General features: G+C 36.7%; 1 protein-coding gene across 1 annotated transcript in view; it reads right to left on the bottom strand.

Annotated features, from left to right (window-relative positions):
- The window catches only part of TMEM135 (transmembrane protein 135), a 247,594-nt gene that overhangs the window by 144,243 nt on the left and 75,907 nt on the right, over positions 1–27,444 (bottom strand). The window contains exon 5 of the mRNA XM_043876380.1: positions 3,558–3,623. Within this exon, the coding sequence (XP_043732315.1) occupies positions 3,558–3,623 (66 nt within the window). The remainder of the gene's footprint in view (positions 1–3,557; positions 3,624–27,444) is intronic.

The raw sequence follows: 27,444 nt of genomic DNA, 5'->3' as shown, positions 1-27,444 counted from the left end.
CAGTGGATATAAATGGCAGCTAACACAGAGAAGGTAAAGGCTTTAAGTCTTTAAAGTCCTAGAGTTTGAAATTCTGCCTTTCTATGGTGAAGAACTGCTTAACTTTGCTCTCTTTTAAAACTATGAATTAAGAATAATTGAAAGTCGCTCAGTTGTGTCCGAATCTTTGCGACCCTATGGACTATACAGTCCATGGAATTCTCCAGGCCACAGTACTGGAGTGGGTAACCTTTCCCTTCTCCAGGAGATCTTCCCAACCCAGGGACTGAATCCAGGTCTCCACATAACAAGCGGATTCTTGACCAGCTGGGTCACCAGGGGAGCCCAAGAATACTGGAGTGGGTAGGCTATCCCTTCTCCAGGGGATCTTCCTGACCCAGGAATCGAACCAGGGTCTCCTGCACTGCAGGAGGATTCCGTATCAGTTGAGCTACCAGGGAAGCTCCTGAATTAAGAACCACCTAATGAAAAAACACTAATTTCTGGATTACTCAGGTAATACTTATATAACTTATATAACAATATATAACTCTTGAAATACATAAATTTAAGAAAGCAGTTTTATCTTTTTTTTTAAAACAACTTGTTTCATCCTGTACTTAAGTAAGGCTGCAAATATGATTATCCCTTTCTTGAAAAAGTTTTAAAACTACAATTTTTTGAGTCAAGTACATTTAAAAACTATTTTTGATAGTGATAATTTTACAAGTTAGCCTTTCAAATAAATACACTATAAAATTCTACTCCCCCAAATTACCTGCTTTATAGCATTTTTATGCAATTTAATCAAAACACAAAAATCCAGGTAGCCCATCCCCAGGACTGTACAAAGAACACATCAACACAGTTAGGCATTCAGTGACAAAACAGAATTGGGAAGGGTCACTATTTTTCTCTCCTCATTTTAAGCTATATATTTCACTGCACATATGAAAAGATAACTGATAATTAGAATGCATCAAAAATATATAGCTAATCACATAATCTCAGAGGTCTTAGCTATTGAGCTATAGCTATTTTTCAGCTGTCAAACTACAGGATAACTGAATGAAGAGAAAACTCTAAGTAAGTGAATACACTGAGGGAGATTATATTATATAGTGGAATGAATGGGTGATTACATTATATAGTGGAATGAATGGGTTTTGGAGACACACTGGGGTTCACATCTCAGGACTCCCATCTCCCAGTTGTTTGATCATAGGCAAAATGTTTAACTTCTCTGAGACTTGGTTTATCTATAAAATAGGCATATTTCTCCCTTGCAGAGTTGTGATGAAGATTTAAAAGGATAAGTGTCATTCATTTGCTTAAATTCTCTAATGATTCATTATAACCTAGAAAAAAATTACAAACCCTTTCAAAAATTACCTTCTTACTTTCAAAGAAAGGAATCATGTTTTCTGGTCTCAACATTTTTTAAAATATGCAAGTAAAAATGTTCAATAGGTAGACAAAACATAGGCTTAAAGTCAGAATTCAGGGAAGGGTAGGGCTTCTCTGGTGGGTCAGTGGGAAAGAATCCACCTGCAATGTAGGAGATGTGGGTTCAATCCCTGGATCAGGAAGATCTCCTGTAAAAGGAAATGGCAACCTATTCCACTGGGAAATCCCACAGAGAGGAGCCTGGTGAACTACAGTCCACAGGGTCACAGAAAGTTGGATACAACTTAGCAACTAAATCACCACCACCACAGGGAAGGGTACCCAAGAGACAAGCAAAGCTCAGTGTCATCAAGCATTCAGATCACAAATTTATTCAAAGACTACTATCTTTGTAATTTTGATACACCAGTCTTTACTCCTCCTATCTGATATCATTGCCATGAATTTACTTATTAATCCCTACTTAACAAATATTTTTGCAGTAATGAGCTAAAACAATTTTCCAACTACCCTAGAACAAGTAAGCTCCTTCTTAACCTCCTCCCTTAGCATGTCATCAGTTTTCTAACATTATAAACATGGTAAACTCAGCTTCTTCTTTAAGTAGACCAAAAACTTTTAGTTTATCTCCTACCTCCAAAGTAAGTCTCTATTATTGACCAGACACTAAAATTGAGCACAGTCCCAGGTGGCGCAAGTGATCAAGAACTTGCCTGCCAATGCATGAGACATAAGAGACATTGGTTCTATCCCTGGCGGGAAGATCCCTTGAAGGAGGGCATGGCAATCCACTCCAGTATTCTTGCCTGGAGATTGCCCATGGACAGAGGAGCCTGGTGGGCTACAGTCCAGAGGGTTGTAAAAAGTCAGACACAACTGAAGTGACTAGGCTTGCATGCAAGTGGAATCTGGACTCAGACTCTACTTACTTCCAGACTCAACCTTAACTACACATTTCTACTCTTTTTCAGGTTTTTTCCCACGTATTGATGCCACTGTTTCCCCCACCAGAGAGTAAGCACCCCTAGAGGCAAGAACCATATTATATCATCTATTCTCATAGCACTTAGCCTACCATGTCCAAAAATATCTATGCCACTTGCACATACACAGATTCAATAATTTCTTTGTTTTCCTTTGTCTTAATTGTCTATTTCCCAAAGTTAAATAATTAAAACTAATTTGTAGCCTATCCCAGCTACCATTTACTGAATACTTACTATGCATCACTCTGTATTTTTTTAATCTACAGAATATTATCATATTTTATCAACTCTAAAATATCATTGACTTAATTTTAGAGGTGTTAAGATGTGAAAAATAGTAAATGGTGACTATGAGGTGTCACTCACTAGAAGACATATTCCATTTTCAGAGATCTTAAAATGCAAGGAAAAAATGTGCAAGAGAGGGCTTAAAAATTTTGTCCTCATTAATACCTGTTAACCAGGTATTACTCTTACAATCTTCAGTTACAATCTTTAGTAACTGGCGGAGAAATGGATCAGAAGCAAGCTGATTTAACTACTTCCTCTGCAGAAAGTAAAATATATACATAAGCAGTATGTGTTGATATGCTCAGAAGAATACTTATAAAACTGTCTTGCATACATTTACATTCCCAAACTTTTTATAAAGATAAAGTTCAAAAGATCACTGATCACTCCCATGAAAAAATTCATAGTAATTACTAAAACCTAAAATTCATACTGACAAATTTTAGGCAAATAAATATGCCCAACTTTATTAATGGGAATATTTTCTTCTCTCAAAATGGCAACACAGACTTTAGTTTGTTGAGAATACAAAGAGATGAATTAAGTATTTTTCATAGACAAAGTATATATTACAAATCAATACCAAAGTAATTTGCCAATATACATACAATTAAACATTTAAAGGCAAAAAATTTCCAAATGACTATAAATTTTCACCTAACACACTGATATATCTATCGGCTGATTAAATTTTACAATCAACCAATAAGAGTTCCAGTTAACTCCTTAGATATTTACTCAACCCAAGATCAGGTTCTAATATGACTTAACTGAAATTGATTTATAGGTCAGATTCACTCAGTATTATGTATTTCAGATATTTTCAATTTGTTATATTAATTTAAAATACACTATGAATTAGAACTAATAAGTATATCAAAATTCTCATCTTACTTCTCCATTTCTTAATGTTGTGATGACTCCTCTTGCTACACCCATTCTAAATAGTGTTTCTGTGGCCTGTGAATTTAAAAGAAAAAAAAGCAAAGATATATCATCTGTAATCTGTATTGAACTGTACATCTCAACACCAAAATGCAAAACATTCAACATTACATTTTTCAGGAACTTCTAAAGAAGCATGAATAAGGTATAATAAGCTTTATACTATACTCCAAAAATATCATTTTGAGAACATTTTAATGTTATAAAGAGCTCAAACTGCAATGTTTCAAAGGTTATTTTGATCTGCTATGATCATTTCACACCTATAGTTTCAAGTTAGAACACTTAAATAAGTATAAAACTTAGTCTGGTTAACAAAGATTAAATAAGTACTTAGAACTTGAATTCAATTCAGAAATTACCATTTATTCTGATTGGTATACAAATACCAGTCCAAATCACTTGACTGGCACTGAAATGCTGACAGAAAATGAAGTAATTCTGTGATGTTGTGTATTAAATAGCACCTGAAAAGACTTAATGCTTTCTATACACTAACAATAAACAATCCTAAAAGGAAACTAAGAATTTTGTTTATAACAGTATCAAAAAAAATTTTTAAGACATAAGAATAAATTTAACCAAAGGAGCTTATTCACTGAAAACTAAAAAACACTGCCCAGAGATCTAAAAATATAAATAAATGAAAAGACATCATCAATTGAAAGACATAATATTGTTAAGATATCAATACTATCCAAAATGACCTATAGAGTCAATGCTATTCCTATCAAAATTCCAATGATTTCTTTACATAAATACAAAAATCCATCCTAAAATTCATATGCAACCCTGAAGACCCCAAAGAGACAAAATAATCTTGAAAAAGAGGAATAAAGTTGGAGGACTCACACCTTCTGATTTCAAAACTTACCTTAAAGCTACAGTAATCATAAAGATATGTATAGGCTAATGAAACAGAAGAGAGAACCTGAAAACAAACTTTATAAATGGTCTAATGATGTTCAAGAAAGGTACCGAGACCATTCAATGGAGAAAGGACAGTCTTTTTAACAAATGGTACTGGGAAAACTGGACAAACACTACTAAATTTGTGAATTCAGCACAACATGAACAAAATTTCAGTCCATAACTCAGAGAGAGTTAAAATAGGCCACTAATAGGGAGGAAGAAAGGTTATCCATACACACAAACAAAAAAAAGTGACAAATGAATGACTTTGCTATGACAGATTTTTACAAACGCATATACAACTAGATGTTGAAAGATTTACAGACATTTTTATTAAAAGAAAAAATTTACCAATAATACATTGTATTTTTTTTCCATTCTTAATGATATGTACACTAAATTACATCTTCCATCTTCCTGTTTCTTTTGAAAACCTTATTTAATCTAGTGATGTGATTAACAGGCCTCATCTAGGTCAGGTTAGTTACTGTATATATTTGAGAAGCAAAAGGGGAAAGGCAGAGGCAGCAAGCACTTGGGATAAAATCTACAACTTCTTCTCTAAACCACATCAAACTACTTTACTCTTTTGTGACTCACAAACCTGAGGCAGTCTAAAGATTTAATTATTCTTTTGCACTTTCTCCAATAGAGAAAGAATACTAAATTCAATCTTTTGTTTCCAACTAAATTGATTTATTTCATGAGCTCTTCCCACCAACATTTTTAAGGACGTCTCATTCTGACAGCTCTCTGTCAATTCAGCTCAACTTCCTTTGATTCTATAGGAAAGCATTGGAGTGGACAACATTCTTTTGACCTCTACTAAAGAGACTGCTTTTAATTTACTTGTACCCAAACAATGACCAACAAGTGTCCAAAACAATGAGATACAGGGCTAATTCTCAGCATCTGTAAATTTACCACTAACAAATTTTTCATTGAAATTTCCCTCTCTTCGAGTTTTGATAATAACTAAAATGATTAATACTAAAAACATTCATTACACATTTGTCAGCAGCAGAGAAAAAAACCATCTGTAGGTTCTCAGTTAAAAATATGTTAGCAAGAGTTTAGACTGCTTTTAGGAAAAGTGTTGGATAAAGCAACTCAGGGACATGAAATCTAGATGTAAGAAATGCAAATTTGAAGAATAGATCCTTGTGTTTGGGGGTGTGGGTATATGTATGTATATATGTGTGTGTGTGCATGCATGCATATGTACAAGCCAAAAAAAGATCCAGAACGATCTTTTCTAATATTCTATCATGCACATATACCATTTGCTAACAGTATAAAGAAAAATGGAACAACAGAAGTAACAATTTTTATACACTAAAAGATAAAATAGATTTAAAATAGAATTTTGGAACAGTGTGAAATACTATAAGACAAGCAAAACTACACTGAATGGCTCCCAAAGTGAAAATAATCAAAATTCAATAGAGACTCATGTTCTTACAGCTCAATGCATTTTAACTCATTAAATCAACACAAAATAAGTCACCTTAACAAGAAATACATACTTAATAGACTTTGCCTTGAAAATCATCATATTACAGAAGGACTTCAATGGGTTAAATTAATATGCAGTTTATACATATGAATACAAAAGCTGTATTTAGCATATATTTATTTCCTATTTCCTATATTTACATCCTTTTAGTCAAGCAACTAGAATTCTATTTATCTTATTCCCACGATTTACTATCTTGGTAAGCCTCAGACAGGTTGCCAAGACAGTAAGTAAGACCTGACCTCCTCTGTAAAAAGGTGACAGTTAATATCAGCCTGTTTTCCTCTGTTGGTTAGTGGTTATGTTAATGTATGTAAAAAGCTCAGTAAAGAGCTACATAAAGGTAAAATAGTGAATCCAGGGTCTACTTTAGGACTTCGTGAGATGAAAAGATGTTTGATAAAACACTCATTTTTATGTATTTCCAGGGCCTTAAAAAAATAACATAACATAAAGATTAAGAAAGCAGGTTTTAGAAACAGGCTGTTCAGTTCAAAATCTAGCTTTGTTCTTTGTAAGATGTGTGATCCAAACAAACAACTTATTTCTTTGAGTGCAACTTCACGGTTAACAGAATCAGAATAACAACAGTATGGAACTAAAGGAAAATTATAAGTGTTCAATAGATGATTTTATTATTACTAATATCCTAAAGAAAATACAAAATTCTAATTCTACCTTAAAAAGTGGTCATCAGATTACAGTTAAAAATACAATTAAAAACTACATCAGATGGGAATTAAAAATGTACTATATAAAACAGTCAACCACAATTAGCACATTATGCCATATGGCTATTTATTTATGCTAACATTCTTGACAAGACAACCGGAAATAAAGAAAACTTACATTATTTCAAAAAGATTAATTTAGCAAAAGAAATAATATGCAATAGTCATTCCCCAGCTGTTTATCCTGGCCACAGAAGAAAAAGAGATTTAAATACTGAAGCTTTTAAGCACCAGCTGCTTTCCTTCTTTATGATGATAAAAATACAAAGTGAAAAATAGGAAAATTAAGCATTAGCTATCTCAGTTCAGTTCAGTTCAGAAGCTCAGTCGCGTCTGACTCTTTGTGACCCCCTGGACTGCAGCACGCCGGGCCTCCCTGTCCATCACCGATTCCCGGAGTCGACCCAAACCCATGTCCATTGAGTCAGTGATGCCATCCAACCATCTCATCCTCTGTCGTCCCCTTCTCCTCCCGCCTTCAATTTTTCCCAGCATCGGGGTCTTTTCCAACGAGTCAGTGCTTCGCATCAGGTAGCCAAAGTACTGCAGTTTCAGCTTCAGCATCAGTCCTTCCAATGAATATCCAGGACTGATCTGCTTTAGGATTGACTGGCTGGATCTCCTTGCAGTCCAAAGAACTCTCAAGAATCTTCTCCAACACCACACTTCAAAAGCATCAATTCTTCGGTGCTCAGCCTTCTTTATAGTACAACTCTCACATCCATACATGACCACTGGAAAAACCAGAACTTTGACTAGATGGATCTTTGTTGGCAAAGTACTGTCTTTGCTTTTTAATATGCTATCTAGGTTGGTCATAACTACCCTTCGAAGGAGCAAGCGTCTTCTAATTTCACGGCTGCAATCACCATCTGCAGTGATTTTGGAGCCCCCCCAAAATAAAGTCTGACACTGTTTCCCCATCTATTTGCCATGAAGTGATGGGACCAGATGCCATGATCTCAGTTTTCTGAATGTTGAGCTTTATGCCAACTTTTTCACTCTCCTCTTTCACTTTCATCAAGAGGCTCCTTAGTTCTTCACTTTCTGCTATAAGGGTGGTGTCATCTGCATATCTGAGGTTATTGATATTTCTCCCGGCAATCTTGATTCCAGCTTGTGTTTCATCCAGTCTGGCATTTTGCATGATGTACTCTGCATAGAAGTTAAATAAGCTGGGTGACAATATACAGGCTTGACGTACTCCTTTCCCAATTTGGAACCAGTCTGTTGTTCCATGTCCAGTTCTAACTGTTGCTTCCTGACCTGCATACAGATATCTCAGTGAGCTATAAGAAAAGCCCAAGAATACTGTAGTGGGTAGCTTATCCCTTCTCCAGCGAATCTTCCCTACCCAGGAATTGAACTGGCGTCTCCTGCATTGCAGGCGGATTCTTTACCAACTGAGCTATGAGGGAAGCCCTATTAGCTATCTGCTCCTAACTAAAGAATCACTGCATGACAAAAGTCTAATAATATACCTTCAAAATACACAAAGGCATTAGTTTAGCAACCGAGACCTTTATGAAGTCCCCAAACCTTTCTCATACTCTTCCCTCCAGGCAGCTGCCTACAGCCCACCGCTTTTTGGCTCACGAACTACAGTTCACAGTCTCAGGGCCCTTGCACCACAGCAGTTACAGCCCAGGGGGCAAAAGCTCTGAGAGGAACTCTGTCTGTCTAGCCAGGAAACAGGGAAGGGGGGCCCGAGTGAAGCAGAGACTGTGTAGGGAATTAATTCCTAGCTTGGGGGGAGGGGTGGATAGGAGGTGTTTTCTTTATTCCTCTTGACTCTGCCCCCAAGGACAGGTCCCAATTATACGATGAAGCGGCACCAGTTCTGGTAGTTAAAGCTACAAAATCAATTCTGTTTTTCTAGGCAAGGGTCTGTGGAAAGGGGACACTTGTAGTCCAAAGAAGAGAGGAAGAATCCTCACTATTTTTTTCCCCACTCTTTTTCTCTATTCATTTCCTCCCAACAGCAGACCCTGGTCAGCGTATGCAGCTGAGACAGCAGAGCAGACAGCTAGAGCTCTGAGAGCAATCTGTCTTTCTGGCCAGAGGACCAGGAAAAGGAGACCCAGTGAAGCAGAAACTAAAGAGGTAATCCCAGAAAGAAGAGCTACATAAAGGAATCCGTTAACTAAACCTGTGTTTGAACTAGCAAAAATACAGAGCTCACCCTCCATCAGCTGATGCATGGAACAGACGTAAGTAGCAAAGCAAAGGCTTTGAGGGGAAAACTACAATTAAAACTACCATCCAAATCCTAGCACAGCCCATGAGGGGCACACAGCCAGAACAGCTACAAAGCAGCACAAGAACTAACATTGGAACTCACTAACAAAGCAACTAACATTGGAACTGCTGCCCACTGGAGATGAGACAGAACTTACAGTCTGAATCTAACAGGTGACTGCTAACTACCAAAGTAAAAAATAATGATTAACAAATAAATAAAAATAAAAATGGCATTGAAACAGTTATATTATCATTTGTGAAACAAATCACCAGTTCAGGTTCGATGCATGAGACAGGGTGCTCGGGACTTGGTGCAGTGGGATGACCCAGAGGGATGGAATGGGGAGGTGGGAGGGGGGTTCAGGATGGGGAACACAGGTACACCCGTGGCGGATTCATGTCAATGTATGGCAAAACCACTACAATACTGTAAAGTAATTAGCCTCCAATTAAAATAACTAAATTTATATTAAAGAAAATAAATGTTTAAAAAATCATCACTTTCTAGAGCATTTTAACACAACCCAGAATCTCACAGCATTATATTCAAAATACCCAGAAGCAATCCAAAATTACTCAACCTGCAAAATACAAAAATCTTGACCACTTCTCACAGGAAAAATAATCAGATGTCGAAATTACCAGATAGGGCTGGTAAAGAAGCTATAATAACCGTGTTTCATGAGGTAAGGTTAAACACACTTGCAATGGATAGAAAGAGAAGTTCTCAGTAGAGAAACAGAAATTGAAAAAAGTGGAATTATTGGAACTGAAAAACAAAATATCTGAAATAAATTTAGTCGATGGGGACTCAAGAGCAGAATGAAGATGAAAGAGGAAAGAATCAGTGAACTCGATGATAAGCAAATAAAAATAATCCAGTCTACAGAACAAAGAGAAAAGATTGAAACAAAAATTGAGCAGAGCCCACACACTTGCATGAGAACAACCAAAGATGTACCATTTGTAGTATCAGAGACCTCAGTTCAGTTCAGTCACTCAGTCATGTCCAACTCTTTGTGACCCCATGGAATGCAGCATGCCAGGCTTTGCTGTCCATCACCAACTTCTGGAGTTTACTCAAACTCACGTCCATTGAGTTGGTGACGCCATCCAACCATCTCATCCTCTGTCGTCCCCTTCTCCTCCCAACTTCAATCTTTCCCAGCATCAGAGTCTTTTCAAATGAGTCAGTTCTTCACAAAGTGGCCAAAGTACTAGAGTTTCAGCTTTAGCATCCATCAGTCCTTCCAATGAATATTCAGGGCTGATTTCCTTTAGGATAGACTGGTTGGATCTCCTTGCAGTCCAAGAGACTCTCAAGAGTCGTCTCAAACACCACAGTTCAAAATCATCAATCCTTCAGCACTCACTTTCTCCACAGTTCAACTCTCACATCCATACATGACTACTGGAACAACCAGAACTTTGACTAGATGGACCTCTGTTGGCAAAGTAATGTCTCTGCTTTTTAATATGCTGTCTAGGTTGGTCATAGCTTTTCTTCCAAGGAGCAAGCGTCATTTAACTTCATGGCTGCAGTCACCATCTGCAGTGATTTTGGAGCCCCCAAAAATAAAGTCTCTCACTACTTCCATTGTTTCCCCATCTATTTGCCATGGAGTGATGGCATGATCTTAGTTTTCTGAATGTTGAGTTTTAAGCCAACATTTTCACTCTCCTCTTTCACTTTCATCAAGAGGCTCTTTAGTTCTTCTTCACTTTCTGCCTTAAGGGTGGTGTCATATGCCTATCTGAGGTTATTGATACTTTTCCCAGAAATCTGATTCCAGGTTGTGCTTCATCCAGCCCAGCATTTCTCATGATGTACTCTGCATGTAAGTTAGATAAGCAGGGTGACAATATACAGCCTTGAGTACTCCTTTCCTGATTCAGGACCAGTCTGTTATTCCATGTCCAGTTCTAACTGTTGCTTCTTGACCTGCATACAGGTTTCTCAGGGAGCAGGTCAGGTGGTCTGGTGTCCCCATCTCTTGAAGAGTTTTCCACAGTTTGTGATGATCCACACAGTCAAAGGCTTTGGCATAGTCAATAACGCAGAAATAGATGTTTTTCTGGAACTCTCTTGCTTTTTTGATGATCCAACAGATGTTGCCAATTTGACCTCTGGTTCCTCTGCCTTTTCTAAATCCTGCTTGATCATTTGGAAGTTCACGATTCAGGTATTGTTGAAGCCTGGCTTGGAGAATTTTGAGCATTACTTTGCTAGTGTGTGAGATGAGTTCAATTGTGTGGTAGTTTGAACATTGTTTGGCATTGCCTTTCTTTGGGATTAGAGTGAAAACTGACCTTTTCCAGTCCTGTGGCCACTGATGAGTTTTCCAAATTTGCTGGCATATTGAGTGCAGCACTTTCACAGCATCATCTTTTAGGATTTGAAATAGCTCAACTGGAATTCCATCACATCCACTAGCTTTGTTTGTAGTGATGCTTCCTAAGGCCCACCTGACTTTGTTCTAGGTGATGTCTGGCTCTAGGTGAGTGATCACACCATCGTGGTTATCTGGGTCATGAAGATTTTTTTTGTATAGTTCTTCTGTGTATTCTTGCCACCTCGTCTTAATATATTCTGCTTCTGTTAGGTCCATACCATTTCTGTCCTTTGTTGTGCCCATCTTTGCATGAAATGTTCCCTTGGTATCTCTAATTTTCTTGAAGAGATCTCTAGTCTTTCCCATTCTATTGTTTTCCTCTATTTCTTTGCATTGATTGCTGAAGAAGGCTTTCTTATCTCTCCTTGTTATTCTTAGGAACTCAGCATTGAAATGGGTATATCTTTCCTTTTCTCCTTTGCCTTTAGCTTCTCTTCTTTTCTCAGGTATTTGTAAGGCCTCCTCAGACAGCCATTGTGCCTCTTTGCATTTCTTTTTCTTGGGGATGGTCTTGATCACGGCCTCCTGCACAATGTCACAAACCTCCTTCCATAGTTCTTCAGGCACTCTGTCTGTCAGATCTAATCCCTTGAATCTATTTGTCACTTCTACCATATAATCGTAAGGGATTTGATTTAGGTCATACCTGAATGATCTAATGGTTTTCCCTACTTTCTTCAATTTAAGTCTGCATTTTACAATAAGGAGTTCATGATCTGAGCCACAGTCAGCTCCCAGTCCTGTTTTTGCTGACTGTTATAGAGCTTCTCCATATTTGGCTGCAATCTGATTTCGGTGTTGACCATCTGGTAAGGTTCATGTGTAGTCTTCTCTTGAAGTGAACATCGACATTTTAGGAATCAGCGAACTAAAATGGACTGGAATAAGTAAATTTAACTCAGATGGCCATTATATCTACTACTCTGTGCAAGAATCCCTTAGAAGAAATGGAGTAGCCCTCATAGTCAACCAAAGAATCTGAAATGCAGTACTTGGAATGCAATCTCAAAAACGACAGAATGATCGCTGTTCGTTTCCATGGCAAACCATTCAATATTACAGTAATCCAAGTCTATGCCCCGACCACTAATGCTAAAGAAGCTGAAGTTGAATGGTTCTATGAAGACCAGAAGACCTTTTAGATCTAACACCCAAAAAACATGTCCTTTTCATTATAGGGGACTGGAATGCAAAAGCAGGAAGTCAAGAGATACCTGGAGTAACAGGCAAGTTTGGCCTTAAAGTACAAAATGAAGCACGGCAAAAGCTAACAGAGTTTTGCCAAGAGAACACACTGGTCATAGCAAATACCCTCTTCCAGCAACACAAGAGAAGACTCTACACATGAACATCAGAGACCTAGAAAGAGGAAAAACAGATTGATAAAAAAAGATAGCTAAAAACTTCCAAAATTTGGTAAGAGACAAACATTTACAGATTTAAAAAGCCCAGTGAATCCCAAGTAATATATGCACAAAGAAACCCATACCTAGACATATCATAAACAAAAATAATGAAATTCGAATAGAAAGAAAGGATCTTGAAAGTAGACAAAAAAAAACCAAGTTATACAGTGGGATAACTACTAAAATCATTATGGTTTTCCCATCAGAAATCATAGAAAAAGAGAAAATATTTTTAAAGGTTTTGAACTATAAGCCCAGAATCCTATATCCAGCAAAAATATGCTTCAGGAATGGAGCCAAAATAGACATTCTCATGTAAAAGAGACTAAGAATCTGTCACCAACAGAACTGCTCTAAAGGAAATACTGAAGAAATTTCTACAGGCTGAAGAGAAATAATCCTAGAAACAAACCCACACTGTATACTCAATTGATTTTCTACAAAAGTATCAAGGTACACAAGAAAAGAGTAGTCTTTTATACCAACGGAGCCTTAACAATTGAATTTCTAAACTGAAATATATGAACATTGACCCACACCTCACTCCATGCACAAAAATGAACTTAAAAATGGAACATAGATTTAAATGCTGCATTCAAGCCATAAAATTTCTACGAAAACAAAACAAAACAAAACACTGGAAAGAAACACTGTATAATTTGATTTAAGCAAAGATATGATACAAGGAGGGGAGGAAAATAAAACATTAAAGAAGAAATTCATTATGGCAGATACTGTCCAAAGATGGCCACACTAATTTATATCCTATCTCAGATGCACTTCTTAAAATGTGACACCGACTCTCCTCCATAGGTCAAAAACATTAAAGAAGAAATTCATTATGGCACATACAGTACAGAGATGGCCACGCTAATTTATATCTTATCTCAGATGCACTTCTTAAAATGTGACACTGACTCTCCTCCACATGTTACATATTCCCTGACCCTGGGCCTGGGACCTTTGAAACTACCTATGTAACGGGTAATTTAAATATGCGGCAGAAATGATGCTGATTTTCAGGGCTAAATCATAACTTAGCAAAATGGTTTTTCCCTGGTGTTCTCACTTTGCACAAGAGCCTTTGGAGCCCTGAGCTACCATGTAAGAAATCCAACTACCTTGAAAAATAATATTTACATAGTTGTTAGATAGTTCTTCACCATGCTAGAAAACCTATGTAAAAATAGAGGGAGATGCTTCAGCTATTCTAACACACAGCTCTTTTTTTAAATTAATGAATCTATTTTCATTGAAGGATAATTACAATATTGTGATGGCTTTTGCCATACATCAACATGAAACAGCCACAAGAATATATGTGTCCCCCCATCCTATATGCCTCTCTCACCTCCCTCCCCACCCTGTCCCTCTGCATTGTCCCCGAGCACTGGCTCTGAGTGCCCTGCTTCAAGCATCGATCATGCACTGGGCATCTATTTTGCATATAGTAGTATACATGTTTCAACTCTATTCTCTCAAATCATCCCACCCTCGTCTTCTCTCACTGAGTCCAAAAGTCTGTTCTTTACATCTGTGTCTCCTTTATTGCCCTGTATATAGGATCGTCATTACTATCTTTCTAAATTCCATACATATGAGTTAATATACAGTATTTGTCTTTCTCTTTCTGACTTACTTCACTCTGTATAATAGGCTCCAGTTTCATCCACCTCATTAGTGAAGTGAAAGTCGCTCAGTCGTGTCCAACTCTTTGCGACCCCATGGATGGAATCCTCCAGGCCAGAATACTGGAGTAGGTAGCCTTTCCCTTCTCCAGGGGATCTTCCCAATCCAGGGGTCAAACCCAGGTCTCCCACATTGCAGGTGGACTCTTTACCAGCTGAGCCACAAGGGAAGCCCAAGAATACTGGAGTGGGTAGCCTATCCCTTCTCCAGCAGATTTTCCCAACCCAGGAATAAAACCAGGGTCTCCTGCATTGCAGGCAGATTCTTTACCAACTGAGCTATCAGGGAAGCCCTCCACCTCATTAGGACTGACTCAAATGAGTTCCTTTATAGTGGAATAATATTCCATTGTGTATATGTACCACAACTTCCTACCCATTCATCTGCCAATGGACATTGGGTTACTTCCATGTCCTGGCTATTTTAAATAGTGCTGCAATGAACAATGGGGTACATGTGTCTCTTTCAATTCTGGTTTCCTTGGTGTGTATGCCCAGCAGCGGGATTGCTGGGTCGTATGGCGGTTCTATTCCCAGTTTTTTAAAGAATCTTCACACTGTTCTCCACAGTGGCTGTACCAGTTTACATTCCTACCAGCAGTGTAAGTGGGTTCCCTTTTCTCCACACCCTCTCCAGCATTTATTGTTGTAGACTTTTTGATGATGGCCATTCTGACCGGCACAACACACAGCTATTCAACTACTCCTAGCCAAGGTGACATTCGTGTAAGTGAGTCATCAGATGATTCCAGCCTTCAGCTTTCAAGCTGGACCAGCCGACATCAAGCAGAACAGTCATGGGCTATTCTGCTCAAGCTCTTCCCAAACTGCAGATTCATGTAAAGTAAACACCATTATTTTTAGCCACTACATTTTCAGTGATTTGTTATACAGCATCAGATAACTATACATTGATAAAACTGTGCCTTATAAAAATTAAAGGGCTTTTGCTCATTCAAAGACTCAATTGAGAAAATGAAAAAGCAAGCCACAGACTCACAGAAACTATGTCTAAAAACATATCTGACAAGTACTTGCATTTAGAATATATAAATAATTCCTACAACTCAAAAATAAGACATATAACAAAAAAATTAAAATAAGCAAAATATTTCAACAGGCATTTCATCCAAAAGAAAAATATATGTACACACATCCATATATTCATATATATGTATGCATGCATATATGTGTGTAAATACTGTGTATGCACATATACACTCCTAAACACATAACACACACATATCTGAATGGACAAAAAGTCAACAAAAAGATGTTCAACATCATTAACCTTTAGGGAAATGCAAATTAAAACCACAGTGAGATAATACTATACATGCACAAGAACAGGTAAAAATACTAAAAAGAATGACAAGAGCAAGTGACAGTGGGAATATGGAGCTACCAGAACTCTCATACATTGCTGGTGGGAACACAAAATGGTACAGTCACTTTGGAAAACAGTTGGGCAGTTTCCTATGAAGTTACATGAGACACAGCAATTCCATCCCTAGGTATCTACCAAAGAGAAATGAAAACATATGTCCATTTGTATGAACTGCAGAAAAGCCAAAATTACAGTGACAGAGAGCAGATGAGCGATTGTTGGAACCTGAGGAACACGGGGGGAGAGAACTGACTGCCGAGGAGGAAGAGGGGCTTTGTTCGGGAAGAGACTGTTTGATTATGGCTGCAGTCACGTAACTATAAACATCTGTACAAACTCATCAAACCATACACTTAAAACAGGTGATATTCATTAAATACAAAGCTGTTTAAAAAAAATACACACCTGTCCCCCTCCTCAAAACAGTTCCCAGCTAACTGGTAACTTAATCACCACCAACCATTAGAAAAAACCTGGGTACTACTCTAATGACGAATTTTATAGGAAGAATATATACATGCTTTAGATGCAGATTTCATCTTAAACTCATATAAATTGGGGGCACAGATAGAGGTTGACCAAACCAGAAGAAAATCAGCAGTAATACTAAAGCCAACAAGAAACACAACAGATGAATAATCTAGGAAATATACAGTCTGTATGTCACACTCATGGGAAGACTTAGTGACCCACTAAAAGTAAATTGTATGAAAACTGCATTCCATACAATATTCTACATTATCACCATTTAGGAACCATTGCCCTACCACACATGTAACTTGATAATTAAGGAAAATAAGTACTATATATAAAAATGAAGCAACTGGCAAACAAAAATCACTAACCTTACCATCAATTGCAGGTGAGTGTTCTTGGACCTGTGTTTCCATCCACTTATTTGTCCAAGGAGAAAACTGAGTCACCCCTGAATCTTTCTTTTCTCTCAACAATTATAATATTTGCTATAAGTAATACTTATTACAGTATTTTATGTATAATGCTTGTTAGAGTATAATACTTATTATAGTAATTACTTATTCATCTAAAATTCTCACTAGATTGTAGGTTATATTTCACTCATCACTGCACCCCTAGCACCTAACATCTGGGGAACACTTAATAACTGCTGAATGAATGCAAGAATTAAGAGATAATGAGTAAGCAGTCATTTGGACTATGACAAGTAAGCACTCATTTATTGATAGTTCGGGGGGTATACGTTTTACCAAGGTGTGAACAAATATGTCCCAAACTGTATTATAACGATTTCAAATGCTAAAAATATAACTCATTAACCTTTCATGTTAATGAAATCAACTTGATCTTTTTAGACATCACAAATGACATAACATGTTTTAATTCAATACACAGGAAACATGCTTTACATATTGGAGACAACCGACCTCAGCAGTGGTTTCATGGTTATAAAGAATGCTACTTCTGTTTACAAATGTGGGTTGGTTTAAGTGATCCGGAAGTTAAAACAATAAGCAGTGGTTTGTTTCCAAAGTAATAGCAGTCATCTGGCTCTAAAGAAGAGCGTACTTTTGTAAATACACATTCTGTCATGTTCTATCCAATATGACATGATAAAATAATGTACTAAGTTATGTTCTGCTTTACCTCTCTGAACATAATAAAATTTAAGAAAAGTATGGATTTCCCCACCACATTATCTTCTTAGACTGAGAGTCAAAACAAACTAAGAAAAGGTGACACCAAACAAAAATAAACACACAAATGCTGAGATGTAGAGGCAGATTTCGATTGTTTTGAAACAAAGTCACAGAGTTGAGTCACTCAGGGTTTTCTCAACCATTAAATGGTGATAATATCAAATATAATAACGGAGAGTGTTTAACTTCAAATAAAAGTGAGGAATAAAGAATTATATCTAAATTTGAACTTTCGTTTTATTAGCATATAAAATATTTTAATGTAGGCAAGATAAGTATATGCAATAATCATTAGATGATTATACAACATCCCTCCCCCTTCCTTCAATTCCTTTCTCTATTCTAAAAAGATGCTGGTTTTGTTTAGGTAAGCTATCTTCTTTCACAAGGGTATTGGCTTAACTAAATCAGGAATGTCAATCCCATTCCTCTTGCCAGTGACTTTTTTAGATACATGCATATGATACCAAAGATAAGGCAATTTCACGAAAATAAAGACATCAATTCATCAAGAGGACATAATAAACTTAAATATTTATGAATATAAAAACAAATACTCAAAACATGAGTCAAAAATTGATGTAACTATATGGACAAATAAGAAAAACCCACAAGTAGAGTCAGAGACTTCAGTGCCCTCTACAATAACTGGTGGAAAAGTATAGAGAAAATCAGTAAAGATAAGAGCCTGGAAGACTACTATTCATCAAGGTAGCCTCACTGATGTTAACAGATACCACATTAAACAAAAGCAGAATAAACATTCTTTTCAGATCCATACAAAACATTCCCCAGGGTAGACTATGGTCTGGAAAACAGAGAGAAGGCACAAGTTACCATTATCAGGAATGAGATTAATATCACTACTAGTTCTTCAGAAGTTAAAAGGGTAACCAGAGAACACAAGAACAATTGTATGCCACTTAATCTGACAACTTGAATGGACAAACTGCTTGAACAACACAAACTACCAAACCTCACACAAGAAGTACTGCCTCAACAGCCCTGTGTCTATAACAGAAATTGAAATAACAGTTACAGATTGTCCCACAAAGGAAATTCCTAGCCTATGTGACTTCCCTGGTAAATTCTTACATTTAAGGAAGCAATAATTCCATCTACACAAACTTACAGGAATTTGAAAAGAAGGGAATGCTTCTTAACTCGGGCAGTGCTACCCCAACAGCAAAACCAGAGAAAGATATTACAAGAAAATTACAGACCAGTATCCCCCATGAACATGCCTAACAAAATTTCGGCAGACCGAATCCAACAATGTATAAAAAGAATAGTACATCAGAAGGGTTTATTCCAGGATGCAAGGCTAATTTAACATTTAAACAGAAAGCAATGTAATTCACCACACTAAACTAAAAACGAAAACTACAAGATCATTGCTATAGATATAGAAAAAACATCTGCCATAAACATCTATTCCTGATAATAAAAGCCAGGAACAGGAAGGGACTATCTCAAATGGAAAATGGGTATATACAAAAAATCTATAGCTAATATATTAAAGGATGAAAAGATTGAATACAATGCCCTTAAGGTCAGGAACAAGGAAAGATGTCAACTTGATTTCTATTCAATATTATAGTGGAACTTCTAGCCATTGCAATAACGCAAGGAAAAGAAATAAAACATATCCAGATTACAAAGGAAGAAGTAAAATTTTCTTTATTTTTACACATGACATTCTAATAGCTAAAGTACAAATAAACAAACTGTACCCTCCTGTAAACTATGGGTTCTAATTACTAATAATGTATTAATATAGGTTCATCAAGTGTAACAAATGTGCCAGACTAATGTAAGATGTTAATAACAGGGGAAGAGAGAAGGGGAGAATGTGGAAATTCAATTTTTCTATAAACCTAAAACTGCTCTGAAAATTAAGTCTAATTTTAAAAAGTATATACACACAAACTAAAAGAACAAAACAAAACGAAAGGTTATATACCAAGGGAAAAAATAAAAAGCTCTTTAACAAACTAAATTAGAAATAGACAGCACCTTTTTCACAAGCAAATTAAATTAATAAAAATCAACATATGAGTGAAGTTAGATGATAGTGTGAATTTAAACTCATTTAAAACATCTAACAGCTACTCATTCCATATTAGAATATTAAGAGTCACTAACAATGACTATCATAGCCAGATATGCAGAAACAATCTCTATAGACCATGAAAAGGACAGTAAGGAAAGAAAGAGCAAAAACAGAAGGAAGAACTAAAATGTGGAAGGCCATTCTTTTTCCACGATATCAGTATTTCAGGCAAGAGATTTCCAAAATATCAACGGAACATTACTTTAAAGAGTTATATTCTGACAAAACCCACTGAAAAGATAAATAAATAAATAAATAATTTTTTAAAAAATAAATAAAGAGTTATATTCTAACTTCCAATCTGTTTATCCAGGTCTTCCCAGAAAAATTAGAAAAATAAACTGCATGTTCTTTACCACCATCACTATCATCATTACCATGGAATTTACTGACAAGCATAAATGTAAAAGGTCAATGAACCAAAAAGGATAGAGTGGAAGGATTTAAGTAGCCTGAGTTCTTGATAACATCACTGAACTCTGAAACTGCTACTCTGGAGACTCCATGTAATTTATTAAAAAAAAAATAAAATGTACATTAAGTCACTCGTTGTTGTCCAGTCACTAAGCTGTGTCTGGCTCTGTGACCCTATGACCTGCAGCATGCCAGGCTTCCCTGTCCTTCACTACATCCCAGGGTTTGCTCAAACTCATGTCCAATTGAGTCAACGATGCTACCTAATCATCTCATGCACTGCCGCCCCCTTCTCTTCTTGCCCTCAATCCTTCCCAGCATCAGGGGTCTTTTCCAATGTTGGGTATTCAGCTAACTGCATCCAAATAAATTTATAATCCTAGTGAAGAACTTGCCTCAGAAGTTGTTGAAATCTTTATCTCAGAGTGAAACTCTAGACTTACGTATCATTCCTTAAATTCTGCATTCCAGATGTCTGGGAAGTTATAAAATAGTTCTCTAAATATTTATATCTCTTAACTTGGGGGTTATTTTGATCAAAGTAAAAATGTAAAATTTTATATTACTTGTGATAAAAAGAATAAGGCACATCTATAACAAAAAATAAACTGTTCTGGTAATATAAACCTTGCTGTTCTGTTAATCTATAGCTGTACCACTGATAAGTTTTTTATTTTTTGCCATTTTTACTCATTTTTATTAAAGTACAGTTGCTTTACAATGCTGTGTTAGTTTCTGTTGTACAGCAAAGTGAATCAGCCATATGTACACATATATCCCCTCCTTTCACTCTCGCCTGGAAAATCCCAAGGACAGAGGAGCCTGGTAGGCTGCAGTCCACGGGGTTGCTAAGAGTCGGACATGACTGAGTGACTTCACTTTCACTTTTCACTTTCATGCCTTGGAGAAGGAAATGGCAACCCACTCCAGGGTTCTTGCCTGGAGAATCCCAGGGATGGGGGGAGCCTGGTGGGCTGCCATCTAGGGGGTCGCACAGAGTCAGACACAACTGAAGCGACTTAGTAGCAGCAGCAGCCCCTCCTTTTGGGTTTCTTTCCCATTTAGGTCACCACAGGGCACTGAGCAGTTCCTAGAGCTTTACAATAAATCCTCACTTGTGCACGCTATCAGCAGTGCACATATACCATCCCAACCTCCCAACCCATCCCACTCCCCACATTCCCCCTTGGTGTCCATATATTTGTTCTCTACACATGTGCCTCTATTTCTTTTGTAAATAAGATCACCTGATATTGATGATATATGTTTTTTTAGATTCCATATATATGCATTAATATACAATATTTATTTTTCTTTTTCTGACTTACTTCACTCTGTATGATGGTCTCTAGTCCATCCACATCTCTACAAATGACCCAATTTTGTTCCTGTTAATGGCTGAGTATTATTCCATTGTATATATGTACTATAGGTTCTTTAATCACTCTCCTGTGGATGGACACTTAAGTTGCTTCCATGTCCTGGCTATTATGAGTAGTGCTCCAGTGAACACTGGGGTGCATGTGTCTTTTTGAATTATGGTTTTTCTGGGTACATGCCCCATAGCAGGACTGCTAGGTCATAAAGTAATTCCATTTTTAGTTTTTTAAGGAACCTCTATACTGTTCTCTATAGCAGCTGTATCAATTTACATTCCCACCAACAGTGCAAGCAGGCTTCCTTTACCCCATACCCTCTCCAGCATTTATCGTTTGTAGATTTTCTGATGATAGCCATGCTGAGTGGTGTAAGGTGATGCCTGATTGTACTTCTGATTTGCATTTCTCCCACCTGCCAATGCATGAGACAAAGGTTCAATTCCTAGGTTGGGAAGATCCCCTGGAGAAGGGAATACTGCAGTATTCTTGCCTGGAAAATCCTATGGACAGAGTAGCCTAGCAGGCTACAGTCCACGGGGTCACAAGGAGTTGGATGCCACTGAGCACATTAAACAATAATTAGTGATGTGAAGCATCTTTTCATGTTTTTGTTGGCCAACTGTATGTCTTCTTGGGAGAAATGTCTATTTACATCTTCTGTCCATTCTTTTTTTGATTGGATTTTCTTGTTTTGATATTTTGAAGATTAATCCTTTATCAGTTGCTTTGTTTGCAAATATTTTCTCCCATTCTGAGGGTTGTCTTTTGTCTTGTTTATGGCTTCCTTTGCTGTGCAAAAACTTTTAAGTTTAATTACGTCCCATTTGCTCACTTTCCTTACTCTAGGAGGTGGATCCCAAAAAAAATCCTGCTGCAATTTATGTCTGCCGATGTTTTCCTCTAAGAGTTTGAGAGTATCTGGCCTTCCATTCAGGTCTTTAATCCATTTTGAGTTTATTTTTGTGTTATCATGTTAGGGAGTATTCTAATTTCATTCTTTTATCTGTAGCTGTCCAGTTTTCTCATTATCACTTCCTGAAGAAACTCTTCTCTATGGTATATTCTTGTCTCCTTTATCATAGATTAGGTGACCAAAAGTGCATGGGTTTTTCTCTGGGCTTTCAATCCTGTTCCACTGATCTATATTTCAGCTTTGGTGTCAGCACTGTACTATATTGATGACTGTAGCTTTGTAGTATAGTCTGAAGCCAGGGAGTCTGGTTCCTCCAGCTCCGTTTTTCTTTCTCAAGATCGCTTTTGCTATTCAGGGTCTTTTGTTTTTCCATGCTTATGTGTTTTTTAAGGAAAGTGGAGGTTAAATTATAAAATCAGAAAGTGTGAAGTGTGAACCCAAACAGCAATGAAGACCCATCACAGCCAAATACTCAATGTAAAGCCATAACTCTAAGAAGAATAAACCTAAAGCTACTTAATTTCCAAATACGAAACTACATGGGCATATGGAAGAAGTTATTCACTGAAGTTTCTTGGAATCAACCTGAAGCTCCCATGCTGTACAGTATTCCAGTATATGAATTTGTTATAATTATAAAACTATAAATTTGCTCATCTGTTTAACTGCAGGTGGATCTTTGAGTTGATGTGTGTTTTTATAATTATGAACACACTACTCAAAATATTCTTGTTGGTTTCTCCTGTTACACACAAGAAAAAAAAAATCCCCTAATACCTACTTAAATAATAGACTGATGAGTTGTAAGATGTATATCCAAATTTATTCCATGCGTGCTCAGGCACTTCAGTTGTGTCTGACTCTTTGCGACTCTATGGACTGTAGCCTGCCAGGCTCCTCTGTCCAAATGTTTTCTAAACTGAGTATACCAATTCTACCAGCAACAGATAACAGTTATTATTTCTAGTAATATTTTCCTCTGGGTTAACAAAAGAAAGTTCATCAAGCATCCTGTAAGTATCTAACAAAACTTCAGAATGAAGTTATTCATTTTTTCATGTATTGACTACCTATATAATGATACTATACATGTGGTAGGAAGTCAGTAATCAAAAGCATTTCATAAAGACCCTCCTTCTACAAGTAATAGAATCCTACCAAAAGAAAAAAAGAGAAAAATAATATTAAATTGAAACAGCTAGAGCAAAGATCTAATGACACAGGAGTAGAAGGTTCATAGGAAGTATACATACAGTCATGTGCACACACATAGTCATATCTCTAACATGCATGCAGACAAACACAATTAATACCGGGGGGAAAAGTGCTGCCAAAGTGTAGAGGGACTATAGTTTTGTTTCTAGCTCTAATATTCTTAACAGGAAATTATAAAAGGTTAGACGTCAAGAGTTTTACAAAACTCATCAACTATATCTACAGCAATTTCTCTATTAACTATGTAATCAACTCAGAGAAAAACTGGAACTAGACACCACAAAGCCAACATGAGACTCCAGAACCAGCATGATCAGAGTCAGAGAACTTACTCATTTGCCTATTTCGATTTAAGAGATGCTGAAAGGCCCTCTCCCGTCCAAACAGATCTTCATTTCCTCTCACAGTGCCTGAAACCACATCTGCACTACTGAATTTTGTTGAACATTCAGCATTTTTCATTCATTAACAAATATTTGCATTGTGCTGCAAATATCTCTGGACCTCGGAAACTTAGGAATAATTAGCTGACAAGGATAGGACCTAAAGAAAAACAGAAACAGGAACAGAGATGCGGAAAAAAAAGGTGGGAGACCAAACAAAAAAATCCAATATTTTCACCATTTTACTGATATCTGGGCCCAAAATTACTGCTGTCTTTAACTGACTAGAAATTTCATCTATTGGAGACCAAAGTCCTAAATTTGCATAAACTTTTGTTTGTATATGTTTATTTATTGTTATAACTTTTTAGTGTGTTCTACCAAATTACTCTCAGTTCTAACTGCATTAGAGTACACACATACAGGTTCAATTTTACACATAACTGAAAATGAAAGAAAGAACTAGGGGAACTAGAATCCTTCTCCAGGGGATCTTCACAACCCAAGGAATGAACCTGGGTCTCCTGCATTGCGGGCAGATTCCTTACCATCTGAGCCACCAGGAAAGCCCGATAAAAACAAAGAAGCTAATAAAAAGAAAAACAGACATTTCAGATACTAAAATGTTAGTGCCACAAAGCCTGGAGGACATGAGTCTTGATTAGTCCCCAGAAAAGTCTGCTTATGGAGACTGTGTGGCTGGCACCTATGGTGCAAGTAACTTGGAGTGAATGGAACCCTTACTATTTTGTATTAATTCAACTAAAACATTTAAGAATCTGGCACTTCAACTGGTTAGTTCACACTAATTGAACACAATGCTAAACATTATCCTTAAACACCAAACGAATACTTAACAACCTATAAACAGTAACTCAATATTGAATTCTTTGTCTTATTTAAGTCAATAGGAACCAGATTACCTCGTTACAGTTTTAACAAAGTAAACAGTTGAGAAAAATCTAAAATTGCTAAATCAATGCTACTCTCTACAAGGTTCAGGCTGTTAATAAATATCTTGTAAATGAACTTAGGTTTTTTAATCTATGTGTTTTTAAAAAGAATGTAATAGATCCCAATTCTTAATCATTCCCCCTAAATCCACAATTTCTCCCCATTTCCTGTACTAATTTGCTTCTGTTGTGGACTTTTATTTCTATCATAAATTACCCTAATAAGAATTCAGAATCCAAACATAAATTTTATAAACATATACAGTATAATTGCCTACTTAATAATCAAAACCAGCCTTTTTTAAGTGTTAATGTTTCCTTTCTACTTCATAGGGTCTTTATTTTATTAGTAATTTTTAACACTAAAAATGGAAAACATGCCTTTTTTTAAAGTTTATATATATATTTTTTTAATATTTATTTTATTTGTGGCTGTGATGGGTCTTTGTTGCTGCACAGGCTTTTCTCTGGTCGGGGTGAGCAGGGCCTACTCTCTGGCTGAGATACAGGAGCTTCTCACTGCAGTGGCTTCTCTGCTTGTGGAACATGGGCTCTAGAGCACAGGCTAAGTAGTTTTGCCACATGGGCTTAGTTGCTCTGTGGTATGTGGGATCTTCCTAGACCAAGGATCGAACCCATGCCTCCTGCATTGGCAGGCAGATTCTTTACCACTGAGCCACCGGGGGAGCCCAAACATGTCTTTTTAAAAACATCAGATTCATAATAGTACAATCAATAAGTCCCTTTCTCCCTTAAGTGTTTATATACACAAACAGTGTCCTATGTGAATAAAAAAATAGTACTGCTAAATCTATGTTTAGCAAGGACTAAATTTCTTTCTCAAAAAAAGGGGGGGGGGCCAGAAAAATACAGTATGATAAATTTTTGCTAGAATAAGTTAAATAATGTAATTGCTTTAATTATGATTATTTAAAACCATTTTTAATGCAAGGATGAGTAATTATCAACTGTTGGATAAAATACTTTAAAATATCTGATGAAAGTGAAATAAAATTAAGGAAAAATTTCTATACTACTATATATGTAAAAATATTCATTTACGTACATAGGCACAAGAGTCTAAACTTCTAAAGAGACGTTAGAAAAACTAAGTTTTAAAAACCTACCAATAAAGATGTGTATTATAATTATTTTTCAAAATAATTAATAAAGTTTATATTGACCCTGTGAATTAAAATTCTCTGTATGTGCGTGTGTGCTCAGTCACTCAGTTGTGTCTCTTTGCGACCCCATGGACTCTAGCTTGCCAGGCTCCTCTGTTCACGTAATTTTCCAGGCAAGAATGCTCCAGTAGGTTGCTACTTTCTACTCCAGGGGATCTTCCCAACTCAGGGATACAGCCCACCACTTCTGCATCTCCTGCTTTGGCAGAAGGATTCTTTACCACTGAGCCACCCAAATAATTTGCACATATTATGGTCTAATTTTGAATAATTTCTAATTCTAATAAATAAAATGGTTACCTGTCATTTGGAACAGAGATTTTAATCTGTTTAGTGTCATGACCCTTAAGTTGTTTAACTTAACATTCCCCTGGGTGTTTCCAAGATTATGGATCATTAACATCAGGCTGGCGCTAATTTGACCCTTGTTTCCCATTGAAAAAAGTGTATCAGGATGCAATTCAGGGAAAGTTATGTTACTAAATAGATACTTATTTTCACTAGCATAAGCAAAATTTTACTGGCACATGCCTCATACAAGATCTTAGTACAATACTGTTTCTTCATACAGTTGCTGAAAGCACTGATACAGCAGAAGGGGAAGGAGGCAATGAGAGAGTAGTTATATCCCATGTACTGACTACAAATTTTGCTTCGGTAAAAGAACAAATTAGTATAAATTTTTGCAGTTAACCAAAGTTTATCTATCTACAGGACATTTTAATTTTCTAGAGCTCTTACAACAGCTTGAGAACTGCCCCTACGGCTTCCAACACTGCTGCCCATCTTCCCTACAATTATTTATTCCCAAATCAGCTAGAGTAACTGTTTGAAAAGGCAAATCATATTCTATTGATTTGTGTTATAAATTTGTACTTGCATTTGTAATACAGTGTCATAAAAAGCAGAGACATCACTTGGCCAATAAAGATTTGTATAATCAAAGCTATGGTTTTCCCAATAATCATGTACAAATGTGAGAGTTGGACCATAAAAAAGGCTGAGAGCTGAAGAACTGATGCTTTCGAATCGTGGTGCTAGAGAAGACTCTTGAGACTCCCTTGGTTTCCAGGGAGATCAAACCAATCTTTCCTAAAGGAAATTGACCCTTAAATTCACTGAAGGACTGATGCTGAAGCTGAAGCTCCAATACTTTGGCCCCTGACACAAAGAGCTGTCTTATTAGAAAAGACCCTGATGCTGGGAAAGACTGAAGGTAAAAGAAGAAGGGGCTCCAGTTTCATCCATCTCATTAGAACTGATTAAAATGAATTCTTTTTAATGGCTGAGTAATATTCCATGGTGTATATGTACCATAGCTTCCTTATCCAT

The sequence above is a fragment of the Cervus elaphus genome, chromosome 2 (assembly GCF_910594005.1).
Source record: "Cervus elaphus chromosome 2, mCerEla1.1, whole genome shotgun sequence".
Lineage (NCBI taxonomy): Eukaryota > Metazoa > Chordata > Mammalia > Artiodactyla > Cervidae > Cervus > Cervus elaphus.
Note: the sequence above shows the minus strand (reverse complement) of the source record. Positions and strands in the feature narration are given on the sequence as shown.